The sequence below is a fragment of the Loxodonta africana genome, chromosome 9 (genome assembly GCF_030014295.1).
Source record: "Loxodonta africana isolate mLoxAfr1 chromosome 9, mLoxAfr1.hap2, whole genome shotgun sequence".
In the NCBI taxonomy this organism is placed as follows: Eukaryota; Metazoa; Chordata; class Mammalia; order Proboscidea; family Elephantidae; genus Loxodonta; species Loxodonta africana.
In genome coordinates this window covers 83,387,912-83,407,830 of record NC_087350.1, presented here as the reverse complement: position 1 = coordinate 83,407,830, position 19,919 = coordinate 83,387,912, and the positions used below count along the sequence as shown (strand labels likewise).

Genomic DNA, 19,919 nt, shown 5'->3' with positions numbered 1-19,919 from the left:
AATATAGCAACCCTGGAATTTAGATTATGTCCCCTTCCCCAAGGTTTACTGTTGTCTCTGGGTTTTGTTGCTATTTGTTTGTCTAGTGACTTTTCAGAACTAATTCTGTAAAGTCTATTTTCTTTGTCATGCATGGCCATTGAAGTCGCTGCTCAGTTAGCTTAGTAGTCAGCTATTGATTGGACAGAGATTTCCTTAGTCATCTAGAATCAAAAGTCTCCCAGTCTTTGCTGAGGGGCTTGTATGGTTGTGTTAGACCTTCAATACTCAGCCAGGCAGTATACAATTCTTCCTTAGTGTTTACTTCCTGCTTGCACAGAGCCTCAAATTCAGCCTGAGGTGAGAAATTAGAGTCTTCTCAAGTTTTTTCTGAGCTTGTGTACAGCCCTACACTTGCAGGTGGACTTCTAGATTCCCAGGAATATGTCAGAGCTTTTCAGAGTTGCTGTGGACTTCTCACTTTTCTTTTGAAGCCTTTTGGTTAGCTTATCATTTGCTCCAACTGTTATCCACCAACCCAGGCAGCTGTGAAGTTAATCAATTGCCTCTAATTATTTTAGACAAATGCCCCCAGGAAAAAAGCTTTTTACACTGGGTGAGAGCTCCAAGTCAGGTCAAATAAACACAGCCTTGCAAGTGGGGTCTTCCAAGGATCCACCAGACAGGCCACATAATGACAATTCTCTGGGAATGTGGCTTTAAAGGAGCTCCAGCAATGGTTAAGTGCTTGACTACTAGCTGAAAGTTTGGCAGTTCAAATGCACTCAGAGGCACCTTGGAAGACAGGACTGGTAACCTCCTTCTGAAAGTTCACAGTGTTGAAAATCCTATGAAGCAGTTCTACTCTGAACACATGGGTTGCCTTGAGTCAGAAATGACTCAATGGCAACTAACAACAACAACAACAACAACTCTGTTCTGCCCCCTCTGGTGGCTGCCAGGCTGCTGGTTTCACTGTTATCGCAGGCTGTTTGTTTTCCAGGTTAACATGGAACTGGAAAAGGGAAAATGGGAACAGAACAAGTTAAAAGACCATAAAGATTGCTGTTCTTGTGGAGAGTCAGCCATTTTTCTTGAATAAGTGCTCCCTGGATTGCTGCAAGCCTTTGATTAATTTTTAGAATTCTGAAAAAGTTGATTTTGAAAATTTTCACCAGTTGCTTCATTGCCTTTATGGATGAGAAATTTTTGACGATCTTTACTCTGCCATTTTGCTGATGTCCTCCCTGGAAAATTTTTTCTCTAAGAAGAAGGGTCAGGGGATCATTTCACTGCACTTGTATGCTAAAACTATAGTTAGAACAAATCATAACTGATAATAATTGAAGTTCATTACAAGTGTATCAAATTGTTTAAATTGTGTTTACATTGTTTAAAATCTTATCATTGCATATCTCTTAATAAATAGAAAGTAATATATTTTGTGCTTTTAATTTTTCTAAGAAATATTTATAGAAAAACCACAATTTGGTAGAATTATGTTTTAATGTAGATTCTAAGTTTCCCAGCCCCTGAACAGAAGCCCTAAAGTCCTAGTCTGGCTTCTATGCCATACCTGGAGCATGTAGGGTCCAGATAGAATTGGCCAATGGTCAGGATCAGGGCTTGGTGTGGGAGCCAGAGTAGCTATGCCTGGAAAGCCTAGGGGTGTAGTTGAGAGTGGATTGTGAGCAGAGCACAACTGAGAGGCTAATTGTGGGTACTTGGGAGGGAAAAGGAAGAAATTGTTCGAAGTAGAACTACCTATGTCCCTGGGCCAGAAAGAACTGGGCCCAGCTAGGGTCTGGCCCCCACGGGTTAGAAGGTTCAGAAAATGGCTAATGTATCTTATAATGTCCCAGGCATAGAGATGAATGAGCAGGGAATTCAGCACCTCTTCTGACCCCAGTTGGGTGGCCACTTGCTGGGTGATGGGGAGGGCAGCTGGGTAAATATGAGAGTCATATTGAAAGTAATATGAAAGTAAAAGGTTCACCTCTTTGTTTTCAGATATGTTTGCACGCAGAAAACCAAAATGCCCTCTTAACTCCGAAGGGCAATGCCTTACACTCCCACAGTAGGCACTTGTATGCTGAATTGAAGACCTAAAGGAAAGAAGTTTGTAGTTGTAGTCCAGGAAGTGTTTAGAGAGTTTTCCTATAATAGCCCAAGGCTCAGAAAAACCCCAAAGTCTCCAGGTAGGTTGGGCTTCACCTCTGTGTAGGTATGAGACCTCATGTTTGGGGAGCAGAGGCTGATCTCTCCAGTGGCCCAAATTTTGGCCCAACCTGTTCTTTTTTTTTCTAGAGGTGGGCCTGGAGGGCAGTGCCAGCCCCTGCTACTGCCCCCTTAAAGCTATGCCATAGGTGCCCAGTGAGATCTGTTCTCTGCCTTCACCTCAACCCCTGCCTGCCCCACCCCCCAACTCTGCCTGTTGCCTGGGATTCTGTAACAGGAAGTTCTCAACTAGACTTCCTGGGGAGGGGAAAAGAGGTGGAAAGGGAAAAGTAGCACAAGTATAGGGAGCTCAGAGACACAGCTTCTTCCTGTTCACCAGGCTGGGAGTTCCCAGGGACCGGGCCTCTTCCTTTTCTGTCATTCCTCATACTTCCCCCATGCACCACCCCCAGCCATACTCAGAACTTACTACATAAGGCCAAGAATCTTCTCCCCTCAAGCTTCTGGAAAGATCTCCAGGCAAGATGAAGTAAATGGCTCGCCTTAGAATAAAAAACAGGTTGTTCTCTGGGAACCGAGGTGTGTGCAAAAGAGGGTAGGGTGTCAGCAGAAGCCCCACTGAGCTGGACAATGTCAGGAAAGGAAACCACCCAGCTACCACTGTGTTCTCCTTCAAGGCTGGGTCTGGGCAGGCCTCCTCTGTCAGGGAAGGACTGTGGAGCTGTTCCCAGAACAGATAATGGTATTTTCTTCTAATGCTTTTCAAAATATGCTCATGTGTATGTATGTGTGAGTGAAGCAGAGACAGAGGTAAGAAATGGATCCAGATCTTAAAGGCCTTAAATGCCAGAGCTTGGATTTTTTCCTAAGTGACATGATTGGATTTCAGAAAGAGTTTCTTGGCTGTTGTATGGACTGGATTGAAGGGTCCAAGAGTAGAGAGAGTTAGGAGGCCACTGTAGTGGTCAGGCTAGAAATGGAAAGGTCTGATGTGGAACAGTGGCCGGGGAATGGAAAGGTAGGACACAGGGCTTGTACTCAGGGAGGGGAGAAGGGACCAGAGAGCTCAGTGAGGGAGGGGTCAGTGGAAGAAGGTCTTGATCTAGAGCCAGAGCCAGAGCCGGGTCTTGGGGAACAGGAGCAAAGACTTTCCAAGAAAACCCATATCTTAGGCTCAGGGAGAGGTCTTGACCAGAGCTAAGTGCATTCATAGGGTGTTAGAAGGGAAATTGGGGCAGACTCTTGGGAAGCACAGAGTCATAGAATAGGGGCTTTAGGCTCCGGTTCTAGGTTTTCTGCAGTGGCCACTTAGCCCCTCTTCATAACTTCTGGAGAAGGGAGCTCCTTGTTTCTGCATATCATCCCCCAGCTCAGGGGTTCGGGGGAGACTGATGAGGAATTCTGGCCACGATGAAGCTGCTGGAAGCTCCATAGAGGAGGGACAGGACCCCCAGATCCAGATGTGCAGAGAGAGAGATAACTTGGAAGGCACAAGAAGCACTGCCATGGCTCGGGGTATTGGGCTGGGCAAGGCTGGAAGGGACCAGAGTCCTTGGCATCCTGAGGAGTAGGGGTAGAGGTGGCTTCCAGGCCAACTCCCTCCCCTTCCCCCATCTTCAAGATGTAGCTTTTTCTCATGGTTTCTGCCATTCTAGTTTCCCCCAACCTCTGAACCTCTTTTTCTGGTGTCAGTGAGGGAGGAAGTATTGGGAGTAGAGCACTTCTTGGCCTAGAATCAGGCCCATTGGGTGGTAGTTTCAGAGACTCACTTTCAGCTGGCTCCCCATTCTTGGCAGAATACTCACCAGGCTGGGGCTGGGCCATGCTGTTGAAGGAGGTGGGGAGAGGCTGGGTCTGAGATTCTAGGCCTCTAGAAGCAGGACACCAAGGTTTCAACTGAGCCTTGGTTACTGATTTTGTGTGTGACCTCAGGTCAGTGCCCTCCTCTCTCAGAGCCTCAGTTTGCCCATCTGTGTTTTTGTGATTAATGGGATAAATAGCAGAGATGGGACTAGAAACCAGATCCTAAGTCAAGGGTCAACGTGATGGTTAGTTTTATGTGTCAACCTGACTAGGCTACAGTGCACAGTTATTCAGTTAAACACACATCTAGGTATTGCTGTGAAGGTATTTTGTAGATGTAGTTAATATCTACAATCAATTGACTTTAAGTAAAGCAGATTATCCCCAATAATTTTTTTTCACCCAACAAATTGAAAGGCCTTAAGAACAAAACTGACTTCTCCCTGAGCCTAAGATATGGGTTTTTTGTTTTTTTTTTTTTGAAGGGTCTTTGCCCCTGTTCCCTCAGACCTGGCTCTGGCTCTAAATCAAGACTTTGTCTACTGACTCCCCCTCACCAAGCTCTCTAGTCCTTTCACCCCTCCTGAGTACAAGCCCAGTGTCCCACCTCTCTATCCCCTGAAGAAGTAGAAATTTTGCCTGCTGGCCTGTGGCCTGTCTATAGATTTCAGACTTGCCAGCCCCCACAATCATGTAAAGCTAGTTCCTTTAATTAAATCAGACACACACACATATATATACATATGTATATATATACATACATGTATTTATGTATATATGTATTAGATATACATAACACACATATATAAAATTTCCTATTGGTTCTGTTTCTCTGGTAGAACCCTGATATAGCCAGTTTGCTGGATTTGGTCAGAGAGAGGTTCCCCTACCCTTTGGCCCTGCCCACTGAGTGCTCAGTGGGCATGGAGTACAGTGTGCTGTACAGTCCATACAGGCTGTAAGACACCCCTGCCTGCCGTCAGTCCCCTTCTAAAGGTCTTCACTTCCTCCAGTGAACCCTCATAGATTGCTTTTCCCCACTCCATGATATCTCAGGCAGCACACACTGCTTGGTCTAGGGCTGTCTGTCCCATAGAACTTTCTGCGACTATGGAAATGCTCTATAATCTTTGTTGTCCAATAGTGTAGCCACTAGGCACGTGTGGATCTTGAGCACTTGAAGTGTGGCTTAGAGTGTTTGAGGAACTGAATTTTAATTTTAACTAATGTTAAAATTAAATTTAAGAAGCCACAAAGCCACATGTGGCTAGTGGCTACCATATTGGGCAATATAGGTTCTAGTCTCCTTGTTTTTTGTCTATCATAAGTTAATTAATAAGTTACAATTTATTGAGCACTGAGTCTGTGCCAAGCTTTGCATAAGTGCTTTACAGACACATCTCAATGAATCCCGGAAATCCCATTTCAGAGGTGAAGGAACCAAGGCTCAGAGAGGTTAGGTAAACTGATTTCAGGTTGAAGAGAAAGCCGGTGGGCCATCCGAGTATGTTATGCTCTCCAGCCATTTAGGGAGCTTTACAGGGACCAGCCTGAGTGTCTTCCTTCTATAGCTACTCTACAGCACATGGTTGGACACCAGGGCCCAGAGAGGCTCGTTAGGAAGTACCGATTGGTGTATACTTCTGGTGAAAAGGAGGTAAGCTAATTCCATTCCTTCCTCACCTCCTGGGGAGCCAGGGATCCTAACTTCTGACATTCCACCTTCAGACAGCTCTGTCCTTGCCTCTCTCCTAGAGCACAGTGTCCTTTGGGTCACTGAACTTAACTAAGTGCCAGGTGCAGCAGGTTGCAGGGAGGGGTCACAGGCAGGCCCAGGGGAAGCTGTTGGGCTGGGAGCTGGGGCCTGGAAGAATTCTTCTGGTTTTAAAACAAGCCAACCACAAATAGTATTATAGTAGCTACCTTTTATTGAGCACTTACTTTGTGCCAGGCACTTTACATATATGTGTGCTTATAATTCTTACAACCTGGGAGGTAGGCATTATTATCATCATTTTAGAGATGAGGAAACCCAGGCTCAGAGAGGTTAAGCAGCTTGCTCAAGGTCACACAGCTGGTGGATGAGTAGTATAATGAACACTCAAGATGGGCATCTGTGAGTGCCTCAAAGCTTTCATCACACATTTGCCACACTGAAAAAATACACGGGTTGAAGGAATGGGCAAAGGGACACATTCTCCAGGGGGCGGGGGAGCAGTTCTGCTGTCAAAACTGTTGAGAGGTGCTAAGTCCCGCTGTTTCCCACCTTCCCTCCCCCTCTAGCAAGACATTCCTTTCCCAGACCCAGCTGCAAAGTCAGGAAAAACTCTCTACTCTGGCTGAAGTTCCTCTTCTTAGAAACAGAAAATGACTGAGATGAAAACTCTTATCCTGTGTGTGTATTTGCAGGTGCCAGTGTGTGAGTGTAGCTCCTGTACTGGGGCACACCACCACCAGAATACCTTTCCCTGTTAGGCCACATCTCCACCACGTGTGCATAGCGAGGCAGCTGAGGAATCTTGAAAGGGCTGTTTATTTCCTACCAGAGTCCTAGGGTCACCACCTGGGAGGAGGCCAGTTCAACAATCTAAGCCTCAAATTTGCTCCCTGCCCCCTCCCTCCAGGCTTATCCAGCCTCAGGGATGTTGTGTTCATTCCATAGATCCAGTGACAAATGGTCTCTCTCTCTGTCACACACACACACAGGTTCTTGAGTTAAGGCAACAAGTCTGGCCTGTACGACCCTGCAAATCTGCACCAGTCAAGCCAAGGTACAGGGCCCTGGCCCAGGGCTGAGCCCATGTGTGTACACAGGTCAATGCAGTATTTGTTAGGAGTGTCTTCACAAATAGGGGATGACAATGGGTCCATGCTGAGCCCAGTCCTTTTACACCCTGGGAAGAGACCTCCTGCCTCGTTGTTAGTTGGCCAAGCACCTCCATCCCTTCTTCCTAGCTGGGGTGGGGCCAGGTCAGCCACAGTTCAGCCTCAGAGACAAGAGCCAGTGCTAGAACTCAGGGCTTGGCTTTCAGCTCCAAGAATGTGAGCTAAGTGTAGCAGGGGGCTATTTTAGGACTTCAAAGGGGATCAAGCCCCCACCTCAGAAGGACAAAGATGGCCACTCAGGCCAGGGCAGAGGGAGAGATTTCTCTTTGTGCTTTTAAAACCCAACCATGTGTAACAGGAAGAGAGCTGAACTTTTTCCCCTCAGCTCTCTCACCCCCATTCTAGTGAAGAGGTTTCTGCAGATGAATGTGAAAAATGAGAATGAGAAGGGTGGGGTGATAGGATTGTGTGTTGGAGTGGGCATTTGCTTCAGCGCCCCCTCCCCAGGCCCCACAGGAGCTGTCTTGAGCACATTTACTGTCAGCACCCACTTAGTGGGTGGCACAAAGGTAGGGCTTGCTGCGGGTACACAGTGCGGGTATGACGGAGGGTTAAGGACCTGAAGGCAGGCCAGGGATAGGGTTGTGGGGTTCCTGGGGCCTGGGCCGGTCAGGACGCCCAAGTAAAGTAGGCGACCTCATCCAGGTCGACGGGGTAGTCGGTGAGAAGCACCGGTGTCTTGTCAAAAAGCTCGCCCTTGTAGCTGCGCCACTTGCCAGCAGGCAGGTAGACGTCGCGCTCCTGTTTGCCGGGCTCCAGCACTGGCGCCACGAGCAACGTATCCCCGATAAGGAACTGAGAGTCGATGCGGTGCGCCGTCTCATCTCCGGGCGCTATCCACCAGAGGGGTCGCACGATGGGGTCGCCCGTGTCGGTGACTTCACCGGCCAACTCAAGCAATAGCGGCGCTACAAGCGAGGCCCGCAGGGCGGCAAATTTGTGCGCAATGGCCACCACCTCGGCGTCGTAGCGCCAGGGTGGGATGGAGAACTGCATGGCGGGCATGAAGGCGGCCACCTCCAGCCAGCGAACGTAGAGCTCGCGCTCCGGCACATCGCCGCCGCCAGCCATGCGCTCGGGCACCGCGTTACCGCCTACCATGTCAGGCAGGATGAATGGGTAGCCCAGCATGCTGACCGTGAGCACAGCAGGAATGAGCGAGCGCAGCCCCAGATCGTAGCCCCACACCGAGTCACGGTCCACCAGGCGGAAGAAACACGAGATGTTCTGCGACTGGTATCCCACGCGGACCTCGGCTAGCGAGAAGAATGGCAGCGCCATCTCGGTGTAGCGCCGGCTCCACACGCTGGGGTCGGGCAGCGGCCTGTACGTACTGAAGTCCCGCGGGAGGTAGCTGACCTCGCCCGCGTCGAACTTGAAGGAGGATACCGCGTAGCGCGAGCGCAGCCGCCGCAGGTGGCCCTGGAACCAGTCGCGGGCCTCCGGTCGCGTGAAGTCGAGCACCGCGCCGATGCCGTTCCACCAGCGCACCAGAGCAGGCAGCCGGCCCGTAGGCTCGCGCACGAACAGCTCGCGCTCCACGCCCTCACCGAAGCGCGACGAGTTGTAATTGACGAACGGGTGCACCCAGAGCGTGACGCGGAAGCCGGCGTCGCGCAGGCGGCGGAACATGTCGCTGGCGTTGGGGAATTTGACCTCGTCAAAGTCGAAGTCGCCGTAGGCAGACGTGTACATGTCGTCGATTTCCAGGTGGCTGCTGTTGAACCGGTGCTGGCGAATCTGTTGAGCGAACTGCAGCACCTTGTCCTGATCCACACCGCGCCCGTACAGCGCCCACGTGGACCAGATCGGGTCCCGGAAGGCCTCTGGCGCTGGCACCCTCGACGGCTTGTTGAAGTAGCGCCGCACCATGTACTTGTGGATAGAGGTGACGTCTGAGCCGACGCACACGCGGTAGCTGAGCTCCGGCGCAGCGGCGCGGCCGGCAGGCGGCTTGTAGGGAGTGTCGTGGTAGCGCGACTGCAGCCGCAGCGAGCGCTCCGTGCTGTTCCAGCCCAGGTGGAAGGGCACTGAATCGTTGACTTTAATGGCCGCTGCGCGCGACGATAGCCAGTAGCGCTCAAGGATACCTCCGAAGGCGGCGTCAGAGGAGTAGACATCACTAGTGACGAAAGGCTGCGGCTCTTGCTGGCCGTCCAGGCGGATGGGCCAGTGCTGTGTCCTCATCTCAGCGCCGCCATACCAATGCGCCGCTGAGTCGCCCAGGAACATGGCATGCTCCACAGCGCGCCCTGCTGCCGCCTCCTCCCAGCGAACGCGGTAGCACATGACTGTGTCCTTGGGTCGAACAGTCTGGATGAAGAAGTGCAGCGGACGCCCATCTGCCGTGCGCGAGCAGCCGAGCAGAGCGCCATCGCGGCTGCAAGAATCGAGGTCTAACGCACCTGAGCGAAAAGCCAGGCGGAAGACTTGCTCACCCTTCTGGTTGCGGATGGAGAAGCCGCCGCGGTTGAGATCCAGCAGCTCAGCGCGCAATCGTTCTGCCTTGCGTAAAGAAGCACTGTAGTAGCACCAGGCCACAACTGCGGCCAGCACCAGCAGCAGCCCCAGCACAGCGGAGCCCACCAGCGGTTTCAGATCTTTGGAAGGTTTGGGTTTGGAGGGTGAGAAGTTGTCCGGCAGGAAGGTGTACATGGCGGCGGTAGCGGAGGCCTCGAGGCTATTACTGCCCCGGTGGCTCCGACGGCGGCGATGGCGGGAGGACTCCTGAGAGTCCTGGGGCATCAGCTCCTACCTAAGGAAGGATCGGGCAGTGAGGCCATGCCACCAAGCCCATCTGAACGTGGCCTTCCGGAGTCTAGAAGGGGAAGAAAGGATGAAACTGAGATCTTTCTTCCGTAGTGTTCCCATTCACTGTAGCAAGAAAGGTGTATACTTTGGGAAGAACTGGGACTTGGGGGCTTGACTAGTGGCAAGTGACCAGCGTGACCAGTGGCAAAGGTGAGCCTCTCAGGATTATCCATCTGGGTTTTACACACCCTTTCTAATGGGCCCCAGTGCTTGTCACAATTAGTCAGGACTTTCTGAATGGTGAGGGGGCAGGTGGCATACATTATTTTTGGGGTGGGAAAAAACCCCAGAGAGGGTTGGGGACTGTCCAGGGGCACAGAGTAAATCAGATATCTCTGGAATCACACATAGGGACAGTTCAGACCCATGTGTGGACAGCCCAGACTGAAGAGAAGGGGAAGGAACTGGAGAGGGCTTGGTCTCCCAGAGGTATGGCCGTGGTGGAAGAGAGGGGATAGGCTAGCTAGCTCCTTGGGACCTTTAACAGGGCAGTAGTTTGGGCGCTGCCACTTCTCCTGTATATTGCAACAGTTCCCCCAGTAGGCCTCCTTGCCTCCAATTTCTTCCCCTCCAGTACCTCCTGTTCACAGCAACCATGTGATCTTTCTAAAGCACTTGTGAGATCATATCTCTCCCTAGCTAGGAGAGCTGCTTATGTCCCCTGTGATGAAGTACAGAAGTATAAGCCTTGCAATCGAGGCTCCAGGCATGACGTGGTCTCAGCTGCCTTTTTGACTCCATTTACTGCCAGGCCTATCCTGTGACTACTAGGCTTATTTCTCCCCCAGCCTAAATCTTTCAGTCCACCTGCTTCAGGAAACTTCACCCACCTTGGGCCCACCTTCACCCACCCTAGGGTCAGAGACCCACCACTACACACCCATACTCTCAAACACTGTATTGTAAACATCAGGATAAGGCTGCAGAGAAACATAGGCTTGTGGGGAGGTGTGTGCCCCAATCTGCTGCTCAAGGCCACTGACCCTTCCTGTCCCAGCCCTCAGGACAGAGTCCAACAAAGAAATAGCACTAGGCAGACATACACACTGCCAGCCAGTTGGCCTGCTCCCACTGCTCCAGCTGGGGGGAAGGAGAGAGGGAGACTGGCAAACAGTAATTAGTCTCCTCCCAGATGCCAGTGTCTGTCTCTAAGTCCTCAGCTTCTTCCAAGGAGATGCTGTAACTACTCAGGGTCTTCACCTCCACAGCGGAGACACTAACAAGACCAGGTGCAGATCAGAACTTTGATCACAGATGTCAATACACAGCCCCCCACAATATCCCTCCCCAAGGAGGTGCCATCTCAGGGCCTGATTCTCAGTACCTCCTCCCCTCACCTCTCTAAGTTGGTCAGTCCTAACTGGTCTGGAATAGCCTCTTATTCCCTTTCCTCTCAGCACATTCTGCACACACAATTTAACTTTCCTTCCCCATCCCTCTACGGACACCCCTTCCTGTACGTACAGGCTAGAAAAGCCCTGCTGGAAAATGCAGGTAGCAGCCTTTAATGGAAGCCCTTAAACTGAGCAGAATCCAAAGAAGGCCTTAGGCAGCCCAGGCTAGACCTGCTGTGCGTTTGTATTCATTCAAGAAAAGTGAGGCACCATTCTGTGCACTAAGGGAATAATGGGAGAGGATCCTCAAAACTTTCATATTAAGTTAGCCCATCTTATCGCCCCTGAAAGTGTGGCGAGGCCACCAAAGTGGCCTCAAAAGCCCTTTCCAACACTTTAGTTCTAAGAATCTTAACTTTCTGGAATTCTAAGGTTCTTTGATGAAGGACAGGATCTCCAGGCCTGGGCACCCACTCCAAACAGACACCCAAATGCCACTATAGTATCCAACCCTAACAACAATGCTGAGTGTCAGGCATAGCTACAGTGCCCATCTTACAGACAAGAAAACAGTAGCCCAGACAGAAAAATGGATTTGTCTGAAGTCACCCAGTAGCAAGTTTGCCTGAATCCAAAACCCCAGCTCAACCGCCCCACAGCATAAGTTTGGGGAGATGGGAGAATGATCTGACCTGGCTGCCAAAATGCAGCACAGGAAAGGGGCTATGTAGCCAAGAGAAGATGGGATATGCTTTCATCAGGTGGGTACGGGGCATGGTGAGGTCTGTCTTCCCAGGGACTTGGTGCTGCTGCTTGCTCCAGGTAGACCAAAAAACCAAAACCAAACCCAGTGCCGTCGAGTCGATTCCGACTCATAGCAACCCTATAGGAAGAGTAGAACTGCCCCATAGAGTTTCCAAGGAGCGCCTGGTGGATTTGAACTGCTGACCCTTTGGTTAGCAGCCGTAGCACTTAGCCACTACACCACCAGGATTTCCCCCAGGTAGACGAGGAAGTCTTTAAGGGGAGGGAAAGGGGCAATTTTGATGCTATCTGGTACTGGGGCTGTGGGCAAGAAATTTATGGAAGGGACTGGTGGGGGAAGAAATCTATGGTTCCAGTGTTAACTGTGGCGCTAGAGACCCCTGTAATCTGCCGCCTCCGTAATCTAGCCGTCTACAGGCTAATGCCAGTAAATGGGGTCTGCAGGGCGGGCACCTTGGGCTTTGCCCCTGCCGAGCTCAACCTCAACCTACTCAACACTCAACCTCAGCCTTGAGTGTAGCTCCTAGCTCTGACTGAGAGGGAGCCCGGCCCAACTGAAGGGAGGCCATTCCAAGCTGAGTCGTTTGTCAGACGCAGTTCCCAGGGGGGTGGAAATGTCAAAGGCAACTGGATCTGGCCCATCGCCCTCCCCCGCCTGGCGACGGGATCCGCAAGGATCGAGAGACGGTGTATACAACCTGGAATACTCTGCATCCGCCCCCAGCGTCCGGCCCGACAGCTATTTGTCCGAAGGGAGAGACTGAGGTCATGTGGGCCCGTCGCCTGTTGGAAACTGCGGCCCGAGGAGGGACCCAGGTGTCCAGGCTGGCTCTACCCACTTATCGGTAGGAGGCAAAGTTCAGGAATCATGAGCCCTTAGCAGCCCCCCGAGGTTCTCCCGCTGGGCTCACTCACGGCAGTAATGGCCCCGCAGAAGTGGGATTGAAGGGAGGCTCCTGCAGATGCCCTGCGCGCTAGCCAGAGTTGTGAGCCGTTGTGGCTTGGTGGCGGGGCTCAGCCTGGCTGGGGACAGGGGGAGCCCTCCTCGGGCCCCGCCCCCTGGCGGCTTGGCCCCGCCCAGGCCTACGGTCTCACCCCTGGCAGTCGATCCCTCCTTCCATATTGTCACGCGGGTCCGAGGTCCCGCCCCTAGCCCCCACTTTCCTCCCACTGCTGGACCCTCTGCTTCCAACATTTTTAGCCAGCCACAGGTCCTGTGCCTCTGGCTCAGCCCCTTGCCTGCGGGCCCGCCTCCGCTGGGCAGTCGTTTGCCCGCGTGCGGGCGGGGCTCGGCCCCAGGCCTTTTGGGAAATGTAGTTCTGGAGGAAGGCGAGGCCAGAGAATGTTGAGTTCTTCCACTTCCAGGCTGGGTTTGGGATGTGTATGAGGAGAGAGCCGAAGGGTAAAGTGGCAGGGCTGGCCCCTGGTATTCCTTCCCTTCCAGTGGAAGCCGTCTCGGTCTAACACTCTGACAAGCTCTCAATTTTCCCATGTGGAAAAGAAGTACAGAAACGTCTGGAGGATTTCAGAGCTCAGCGCAGGGAGAGCTCACAAAAAAGGACGCCACAGCGGGAGTCTGTAGCTCCATCAGCGGAGAAGCCTCGGCTGTCAGTTCCCCCCCCGACTAGACGGGCTATGTACAAGGTCTGGGACTGCGAAGAACCGCCTTCGCTTGGAATTTGCCCCCGCCCCCACACCTGGTTATTTATAGAGTCCACTCTACCTTTGGAAACCCTAGTGGCATAGTGGTTAAGTGGTACAGCTGCAAACCAATAGGTCGGCAGTTCGAATCCACCAGGTGCTCCTTGGAAACTCTATGGGGCAGTTCTACTGTGTGCTGTAGGGTCACTATGAGTCGGAATCGACTGGACTGCAACGGGTTTGTTTGTTTTTTTTTTTAAGTCCCTCCTTGGTTAAGTACTAAGGCGGCTAACCAAAAGGTCAGCTCTTGGAATCCACCAGGTGCTCCTTGGAAACTCTGTGGGGCAGTTCTGCTCCGCCCTGTACGGTCCCTGTGAGTTGGAATCGATGGCAACGGGTTTGTTAAGGAGTTAGTCCCTCCTTGTGGTGGAAGCCTTTGGTTAGAAAATGCTTCTGGTGCTTAGAGATGAATATATCCCCTCACACTTCTGTCCCTGGGGGTTAGGGAGTGAAGGAAGTGCCAGACTTTGAGGTTTCATGTTTTTGATAAAGGTAAATACTGGCGATCCCAGGGACTCCAGAAAACCCCACCCCTTGCTCCCTGTTGGGCAGAGAAACAGGGCTTTGTTTTGCAATTTAAAATTTCTTGGTCTTGAGGCCCCCAAACTTATGTTTTGCACCACTTCAACCTGGGTGACAGAGCAGCAAGGGTGTCTGAGCAGAGACTTTTGGGCAACTGTGATGAGATTCTAGGAGCAGAGGTTGAGAGCTTTGGGTGTAGGGACAGAGCTGACTGTGGACTGGAGGATTCTGGGACCACTGAGATTCAAGAGAGCCCAAATTTGGGGGGCCTACTAGAGGGCCTCATGGGCTGGGAAGTAGATGGGCCTAGGAGGAGTCTTCCCTGCATGACTAGATTAGTCTGGGCTCCGGGGTGGAGGGGAGGACACCAGCTGGATGTAGGGCTACTGTTGTACGTCAGGAGGGTACTCAGGGCCACCCAAGGGAAGACTGAGATGGGGGAGGGGGTGACTTAGGGCAGGGTGACTTTGAGAGACTCCATCTCAGTGGAGGAGGCTTGGCAGAGCCTTCACTGTCAGATCCTGCTGGGTAAGGACACAGGAGGCAGCCTCTGGGGGTGAAGAGTTTATTTATTGGTCAGCCCCCTTGGCCTGGCCAGCCCAGGGTCTACCAGCAGCCATACTCAGGATAGGCCTCAGACACAAACTCAGGGTGGACAACATAGTTGTTTCTCAAGGGACCACCAGTCTTCCTGAAGTGACTTGTGTCCCATCTGTGGGGAGAGATGGGTCAGCCCTTTTGGACCTCATATATCTAAGTGGACAACGATCCTAATTCTCAATGGTGACCTTATCCCAACATTATGTCCCCTAACGCTGAGCCCTGGTGGTGCAGTGGTTAAAAGCGCTGGGCTGCTAACCCAAAGGTTGGAAGTTTGAACCCACCAGCCACTCTGTGGGACAAAGATGTGGTGGCAGTCTGCTTCTGTAAAGATTTACAGCATTGGAAACCATATGAGGCAGTTCTACTCTGTGCTATAGAGTCACTATGAGTCAGATAGACTCAGCAGCAGCCGGTTTGGTTTTCTGATTTATCACTGACTGACCCAAGACTCCAACACTGACCTCAGGCTCTACTTCTTCATTTCTAATTCCCAATACCTGTTCGTTAACATAGACTTCTTACTCTTCCAGCTCTGAATCCAATGCCTTGATCTCTTGACTCTAAGCCCCACTGCCAAGCTCTGACCCCTCAATACCGTCCTCCCTGTCATGGGGGGAGGAGGGGGGTCTTCCATTTCCTAGCCTGCTTTGACTTCCTCGGGGCGCTTGCGCCCCCTCGCGGCATCTTTCAGTCAGTGCATTGCAGTGGACCAGTTCCCCCCGCTCCCCCCTCAAGTTCCGCCGGCCATACCGAGGGACAGCCTTCCTCATGCGTAGATGTGTGCGCGAGACTTACCTAAGGTTCGGATAAGGGTAGTACGACGGCGGGGGAGTTATAACAGCACATTGTATTCCGGGTCGGTGTTGGTAGGGAGATGCAGCCCTGGAGGAGAAAACGGTGGGCAGGGCCTTTTGATATTCCCCTAACCCTCAACCCAGGCCAGGCCTCTGGGCGGTGCTTCAGGAGTCAGTTTCAGGGCTCCGAGACGGTTTCCTTAGGTCTCCATACTCTTTAAGACTCCACCGCAGCACCGCCTCCGGGAAGCCCCTTGGGAAGTCCCCCTCCCCGTAAGGCCGGGTTCTGCCGCCCAGGCCGGGCTGTGGAGCATGCTGGACTCGGGTCAGACTCCCGCTGCTGGAGGAATTAGAAGCTCCGTTCCCCGCCGTGAGACAGCATTTCTCCAGGCACTTTACTGTCCCACATGCCCACGCCTTTGTGAGGGTTAAGACTCAGACTCACACAAGGCTCTCCCCGCCTGGGGAGGACAGGGGATCACCATGGTAGGTTAGGGATAGGGTTTCAGGACCCCGTTCTGCCCAGCTCACTACGTCTGCCGTTGTGTGCAGGGAGAATGCTGTTTCTTCAGCTGTTACACTTGAGAGAGCCTCCCTGCGGAGGGTGGCGGGGCTTCGAGGAGCCTAGGGCCACCGTGGTAATGCGCTCAGCATTTCCTTGTCACTTAGCTCCTAGCAACGACCCAGCCTACCACCGACGGGGACCCGAGGCACAGAAAGAGAAGACACTTTTCCCAGGACACGTGGCACCCCTCTGGCTAACACTTGAGTGGTCACAGATGGGTGTCGAGGTAGGGGCTGGGCCGGTAGGCACGCAAAAGGTATGTGACTGGTGTGCCGAGTTTCTTAAAAACTCCGGCAGGATCTCCAGAGCAGATACAGGAGCCAGGTTGACTTTGAGCCTATTCCGGAGGGACAGGGGTCGGGGACTTGCGGGAGCCTTCATGCTGGTTCTACCGCCCCAGCTGTCTGCTCAGACCCGGCTGGGGGCGGGGTGGAGCGCGCAGCCGGGGGCGGGGCTTGTTTGGGGCGGGGCCCGCAGAGGCGGGGCGGGGCCCGGCAGAGGCGGGCCAGGCCCTGCGAACCTTACAGTCGGCTGCGCGCAGCACCCTGGCCGCAGGCGGCGTTGAAGGCAAGGCGCCCCGGTGGCGTAGTAGTCCATCCCGCGCAGACAGTAGTGGCGGCCGGAACAACGGCTTTCGTAACCCTGGAAGGGCAGGCGGCCCGGCAGCGGGTCTACACACCCGCATCGGGGAGTGATCTGCGGCAGCGGCTGGTTCCGTGACAGCGAATTCAGCATGTTCACCACGACCTCACGCTCTGAGCCCAGGCCCAAACCGGAGAGACCCAGAGTGACACAGAGATGGGAAGAGACAGGGAGAGAGGAATACAAAAAAAAGGGACAGATAGAAATAGGGTTACACTCTCTCCAGGGCCCTGGGTTTTTGCCCCCGTCCCCAAAGTCCATCCCACCCGGAACCTCCTGAGCCTCACCTTACCCGTTCCCCTCCGCCACCACAACCCTGGTTACCGTAGGCATTCAGCCGCTCAGGTTTAGGAGGGCATTCCAAGGGCATTCCTCGAACTACCGTCTCCATCCCGGCCTCCTAGAAATGGGATACACGGTACCTCAAACTCTGACCACGAGGAGCTTCTGCCTTTGGGGGCAACTCCCAGGACATCCAGACCCTCCCCAGGCCACGCCTTCTCCCGCTCTCCCGTGGCTCCTCTTCCCTCCAGGCTCTGAGTGTTTGGGGTTGAGTCCTGGCAATGCGTTTGCTCCGCCTCACGAGGGGAGGTGCTGTAGGTGAAGGAGGTTTGGCCCTGGGCCGCTGACGACCCTGCCTTCGAGCTTGTCTTTGATTTTCTGTCATCTCTGTCTAGCTGACCCTGTCTAGCTGGGTCTCGGTGCCTAATAAGGGATTTTCAATATTGCCTGCCCGTCAAAATCACCTGAGAAGCTTGTGAAAAATTCTGATTCTTGAGAAAGTTCTGATTCAAAAAGTTTCAGTCAACCCGAGGTCAGCGTCAGCCTAACCTTAAGAAGCACTGCTATGACCTCGAATCCTTACACATTCCCTCTTCTGTCGGTCCTGGGGCTGGGGGTCAAACTCCCACCTATCTCCTGGGAAGAATTTCCTATATCTGTGCTGCCCCTAAGTGGCCTTGCTCCTCCTCCTGTTGTCCCTGCTCACATCACAAAGGAGGGGAGGGTGGAGCAAGTATGCTCAGCTCATCACTGGCCCTTGGCCAGCCCCAGTGTCATAGGGACTGCACCACAGAGGGAGGGGGTAGTTGGCAAGCTTCAGAAAGGCAGCACTTCAAGGAGGACATGCCAGTCATGTCCCCCACAGAGCCTGGTCAGAGATTGGGACTTAGGGGAGCCATCTCCAGAGGTTGGGATTTGGGGCACCCAAAAAGGTTGGAACTCAGGGGCCCAACATAGCCCCCTCCTGGGCTTCCTTGTTTCCTAGAAATACAAACACTAGTTTCATGGATGAAGGAGCGCCCTGGAGCATTGTTGGCAGACAAGGGCTGAGGAACTAATGGTGTCACTGTGCCAAGGATGGGGAAGGGGGATGCTTCCTGGACCCCAGGCATCTATGCTGGGCAAAGTAGATACCTTAGGCAGCCGGGGCAGGCAGGTGGTATACTTGTTCCATCCGGTGCTATTGTAAGGTCCTATCCTCCATGTGGCGTACCGGTCACCATACAGATAGTTTGGGTTGCATTTGTCTGCTTGATTATAGGAGTGTGGATATAGACAGTGTTACTCCTTACTCTACCCTAGGACCTGGGAAACCCGCCTCCCAGATGTTTCTCCTCTAGTTCCCAGCACAAAGCTGGCTCTCACTTATCTCCGTCAGGCCAGTCCCCAAACCCAGCCTGGCTCCAAACTCACCCTAGAAGCTGAGATGCAGCCAATTCCCCACTCAAGGCAGTCTTCTGAGTGGGATCTGGATCCTCTGGCCTGATCACTTTTCATCCTCGTATTACCCTGTCTGAATTAGCCAAGCTGGAAATGGGGCCTCCTCCAAATTCCTCCCTCTCCCTCATCTTCCACATTCAGGCATCAAGGTTTGCCTATTCTACCTCCTTAAAATCGCTTGAATCTTTCCCCTCTTCCCCAGACACCTGTCAGCTCACCCCTGTATCTCTGCAGTGCTTTAACCAGGAAGTAGTATAGTGCGATTAAAGAATGGACTCTGCAGATAGACTGTCTGGGTTCACATTTCAGCTTTGCCAATTATCAGCTGTGTGTGACCTTGACCGAATTAATTTTGCTCTGTCAGTTTCCTCATCTTTAAAATGGGGGTAATAATTCTATCTATTCCGTAGGGTCGTTGTGAGGTTTATGTAAGTTAATATATGTAAAACAGAACAGTGCTCGGCACATGGAAAGTTATTATTAGTCTACTAATCTCCCTGCCTCGTCTTTAAAAGCCTACGATTCAACGTTACATAGAAGCTGCAGTACATTTTCACAAATGATAATCTGACCAAGACACTCCCTACTCAAAATCCTCCAAAGCCCCACCCACCCAGTCACCTAAGCCTGTCCTACAAGGCCCTATGTGATCTTCTCCCCCCCCACCCCCCCCCAGTAGTCTGAAAGAAGAGACATGAGAGACATTACAGAAGGAGGACTGGAAGTCCTAGAGGTGTGTAGGGGGTGGGGTGGGATTGGGATGTTAGGATTTAGAATTTGGGGTTGGGCAAACTAAGTTTGAGGTGTTTGGAGAGATCCAGGTAAAGATGACCATAGTCAGGTGAAGGAGAGTGGAATTCTGGTGAGGGCCAAAGATAGAGATAAAGACTTGGAGCTGTCAGTAATTAAAGCCACAAGTTAGATAAAATGGCTTCGAGAGAGGAGAGGGTCCAGGATCCAGGACAGCACCCTGAGGAACCCCGCATTTCCCCACGTGAGTGGATAAGAGGCCCAGGAAAATGAGGTATTAGAGAAGCTGAGGAAGAAAAGAGTTTCAAGCAGTATAGTGGTCAGAGAGTGAAATGGATAGGATAGGTCTCAAAAGGTAAAAGATTGAAGAGACCCATGGATTTGGCAATTAGAACCGTACAAGAACAGTTTTAGTGTTTGTGGATGAGGGTAAGAGATGCAGATTCCCAATATCAATTCATTCAATAAACACTTATGAAGCCAGGCACTGTTCTAGGTGGAGGGGACACAGCTGTGAATAAAACAAGAGTCCCTGCTCTTATGGAATGTTTGAGAGACAGACCATAAACATCTAACCAAATGAGAAAGATAATTTCTCATAAGGTGTTAGAGGAGGGGGAAAATTAGAGACATTAGGTATAGACTATGTTTCTGAAAATCTTGGCTGTGAAGAGAAGGAGCAAGAGAAAATTCTTAGGCAGAAAGACGTTAGAAAAGATTTTCAAGTTGAAGAGAAAGAGGGCATGGTGAGCTGAAGGATGCCTGATGGGGGGTGGAGGGGATGGAACAGGATTGCCAAGAAGATGGGAGGGGATGGCATTTGGAATATACTTGGAGGGATATTATTTGTTTGGGGGGAGGTTA

At 52.1% G+C, this 19,919-nt stretch overlaps 2 protein-coding genes across 4 annotated transcripts in view; both read right to left on the bottom strand.

Moving 5' to 3' along the window:
* Positions 1-6,991: 6,991 nt before the first annotated feature.
* On the bottom strand, positions 6,992-15,491 carry MYORG (myogenesis regulating glycosidase (putative)). Of its 3 annotated transcripts, none has more exons than XM_023545187.2 (2): positions 15,378-15,491; positions 6,992-9,664 (listed from the first exon to the last, which is right to left on the bottom strand). In XM_023545187.2, exon 2 carries the CDS (start codon positions 9,589-9,591, stop codon positions 7,456-7,458), a length of 2,136 nt encoding a protein of 711 aa, XP_023400955.1. In that variant the 5' UTR covers positions 9,592-9,664; positions 15,378-15,491; the 3' UTR covers positions 6,992-7,455. The 3 variants fall into 3 exon arrangements, with proteins under 3 accessions (XP_023400955.1, XP_023400956.1, XP_003407673.1); XM_023545188.2 differs by lacking the exon at positions 15,378-15,491 and adding an exon at positions 12,672-12,798; XM_003407625.4 differs by lacking the exon at positions 15,378-15,491 and adding an exon at positions 12,455-12,767.
* Positions 11,653-19,919, bottom strand: part of SPMIP6 (sperm microtubule inner protein 6) — a 23,857-nt gene continuing 15,590 nt past the window's right edge. Inside the window, exons 3-7 of the mRNA XM_010587864.3 lie at positions 18,000-18,115; positions 16,908-16,983; positions 16,462-16,696; positions 15,378-15,464; positions 11,653-14,691 (exon numbers count right to left, since the gene is read on the bottom strand). Coding sequence (XP_010586166.2) covers positions 14,586-14,691; positions 15,378-15,464; positions 16,462-16,696; positions 16,908-16,983; positions 18,000-18,115 — 620 coding nt within the window. The 3' untranslated portion in view covers positions 11,653-14,585. The remainder of the gene's footprint in view (positions 14,692-15,377; positions 15,465-16,461; positions 16,697-16,907; positions 16,984-17,999; positions 18,116-19,919) is intronic.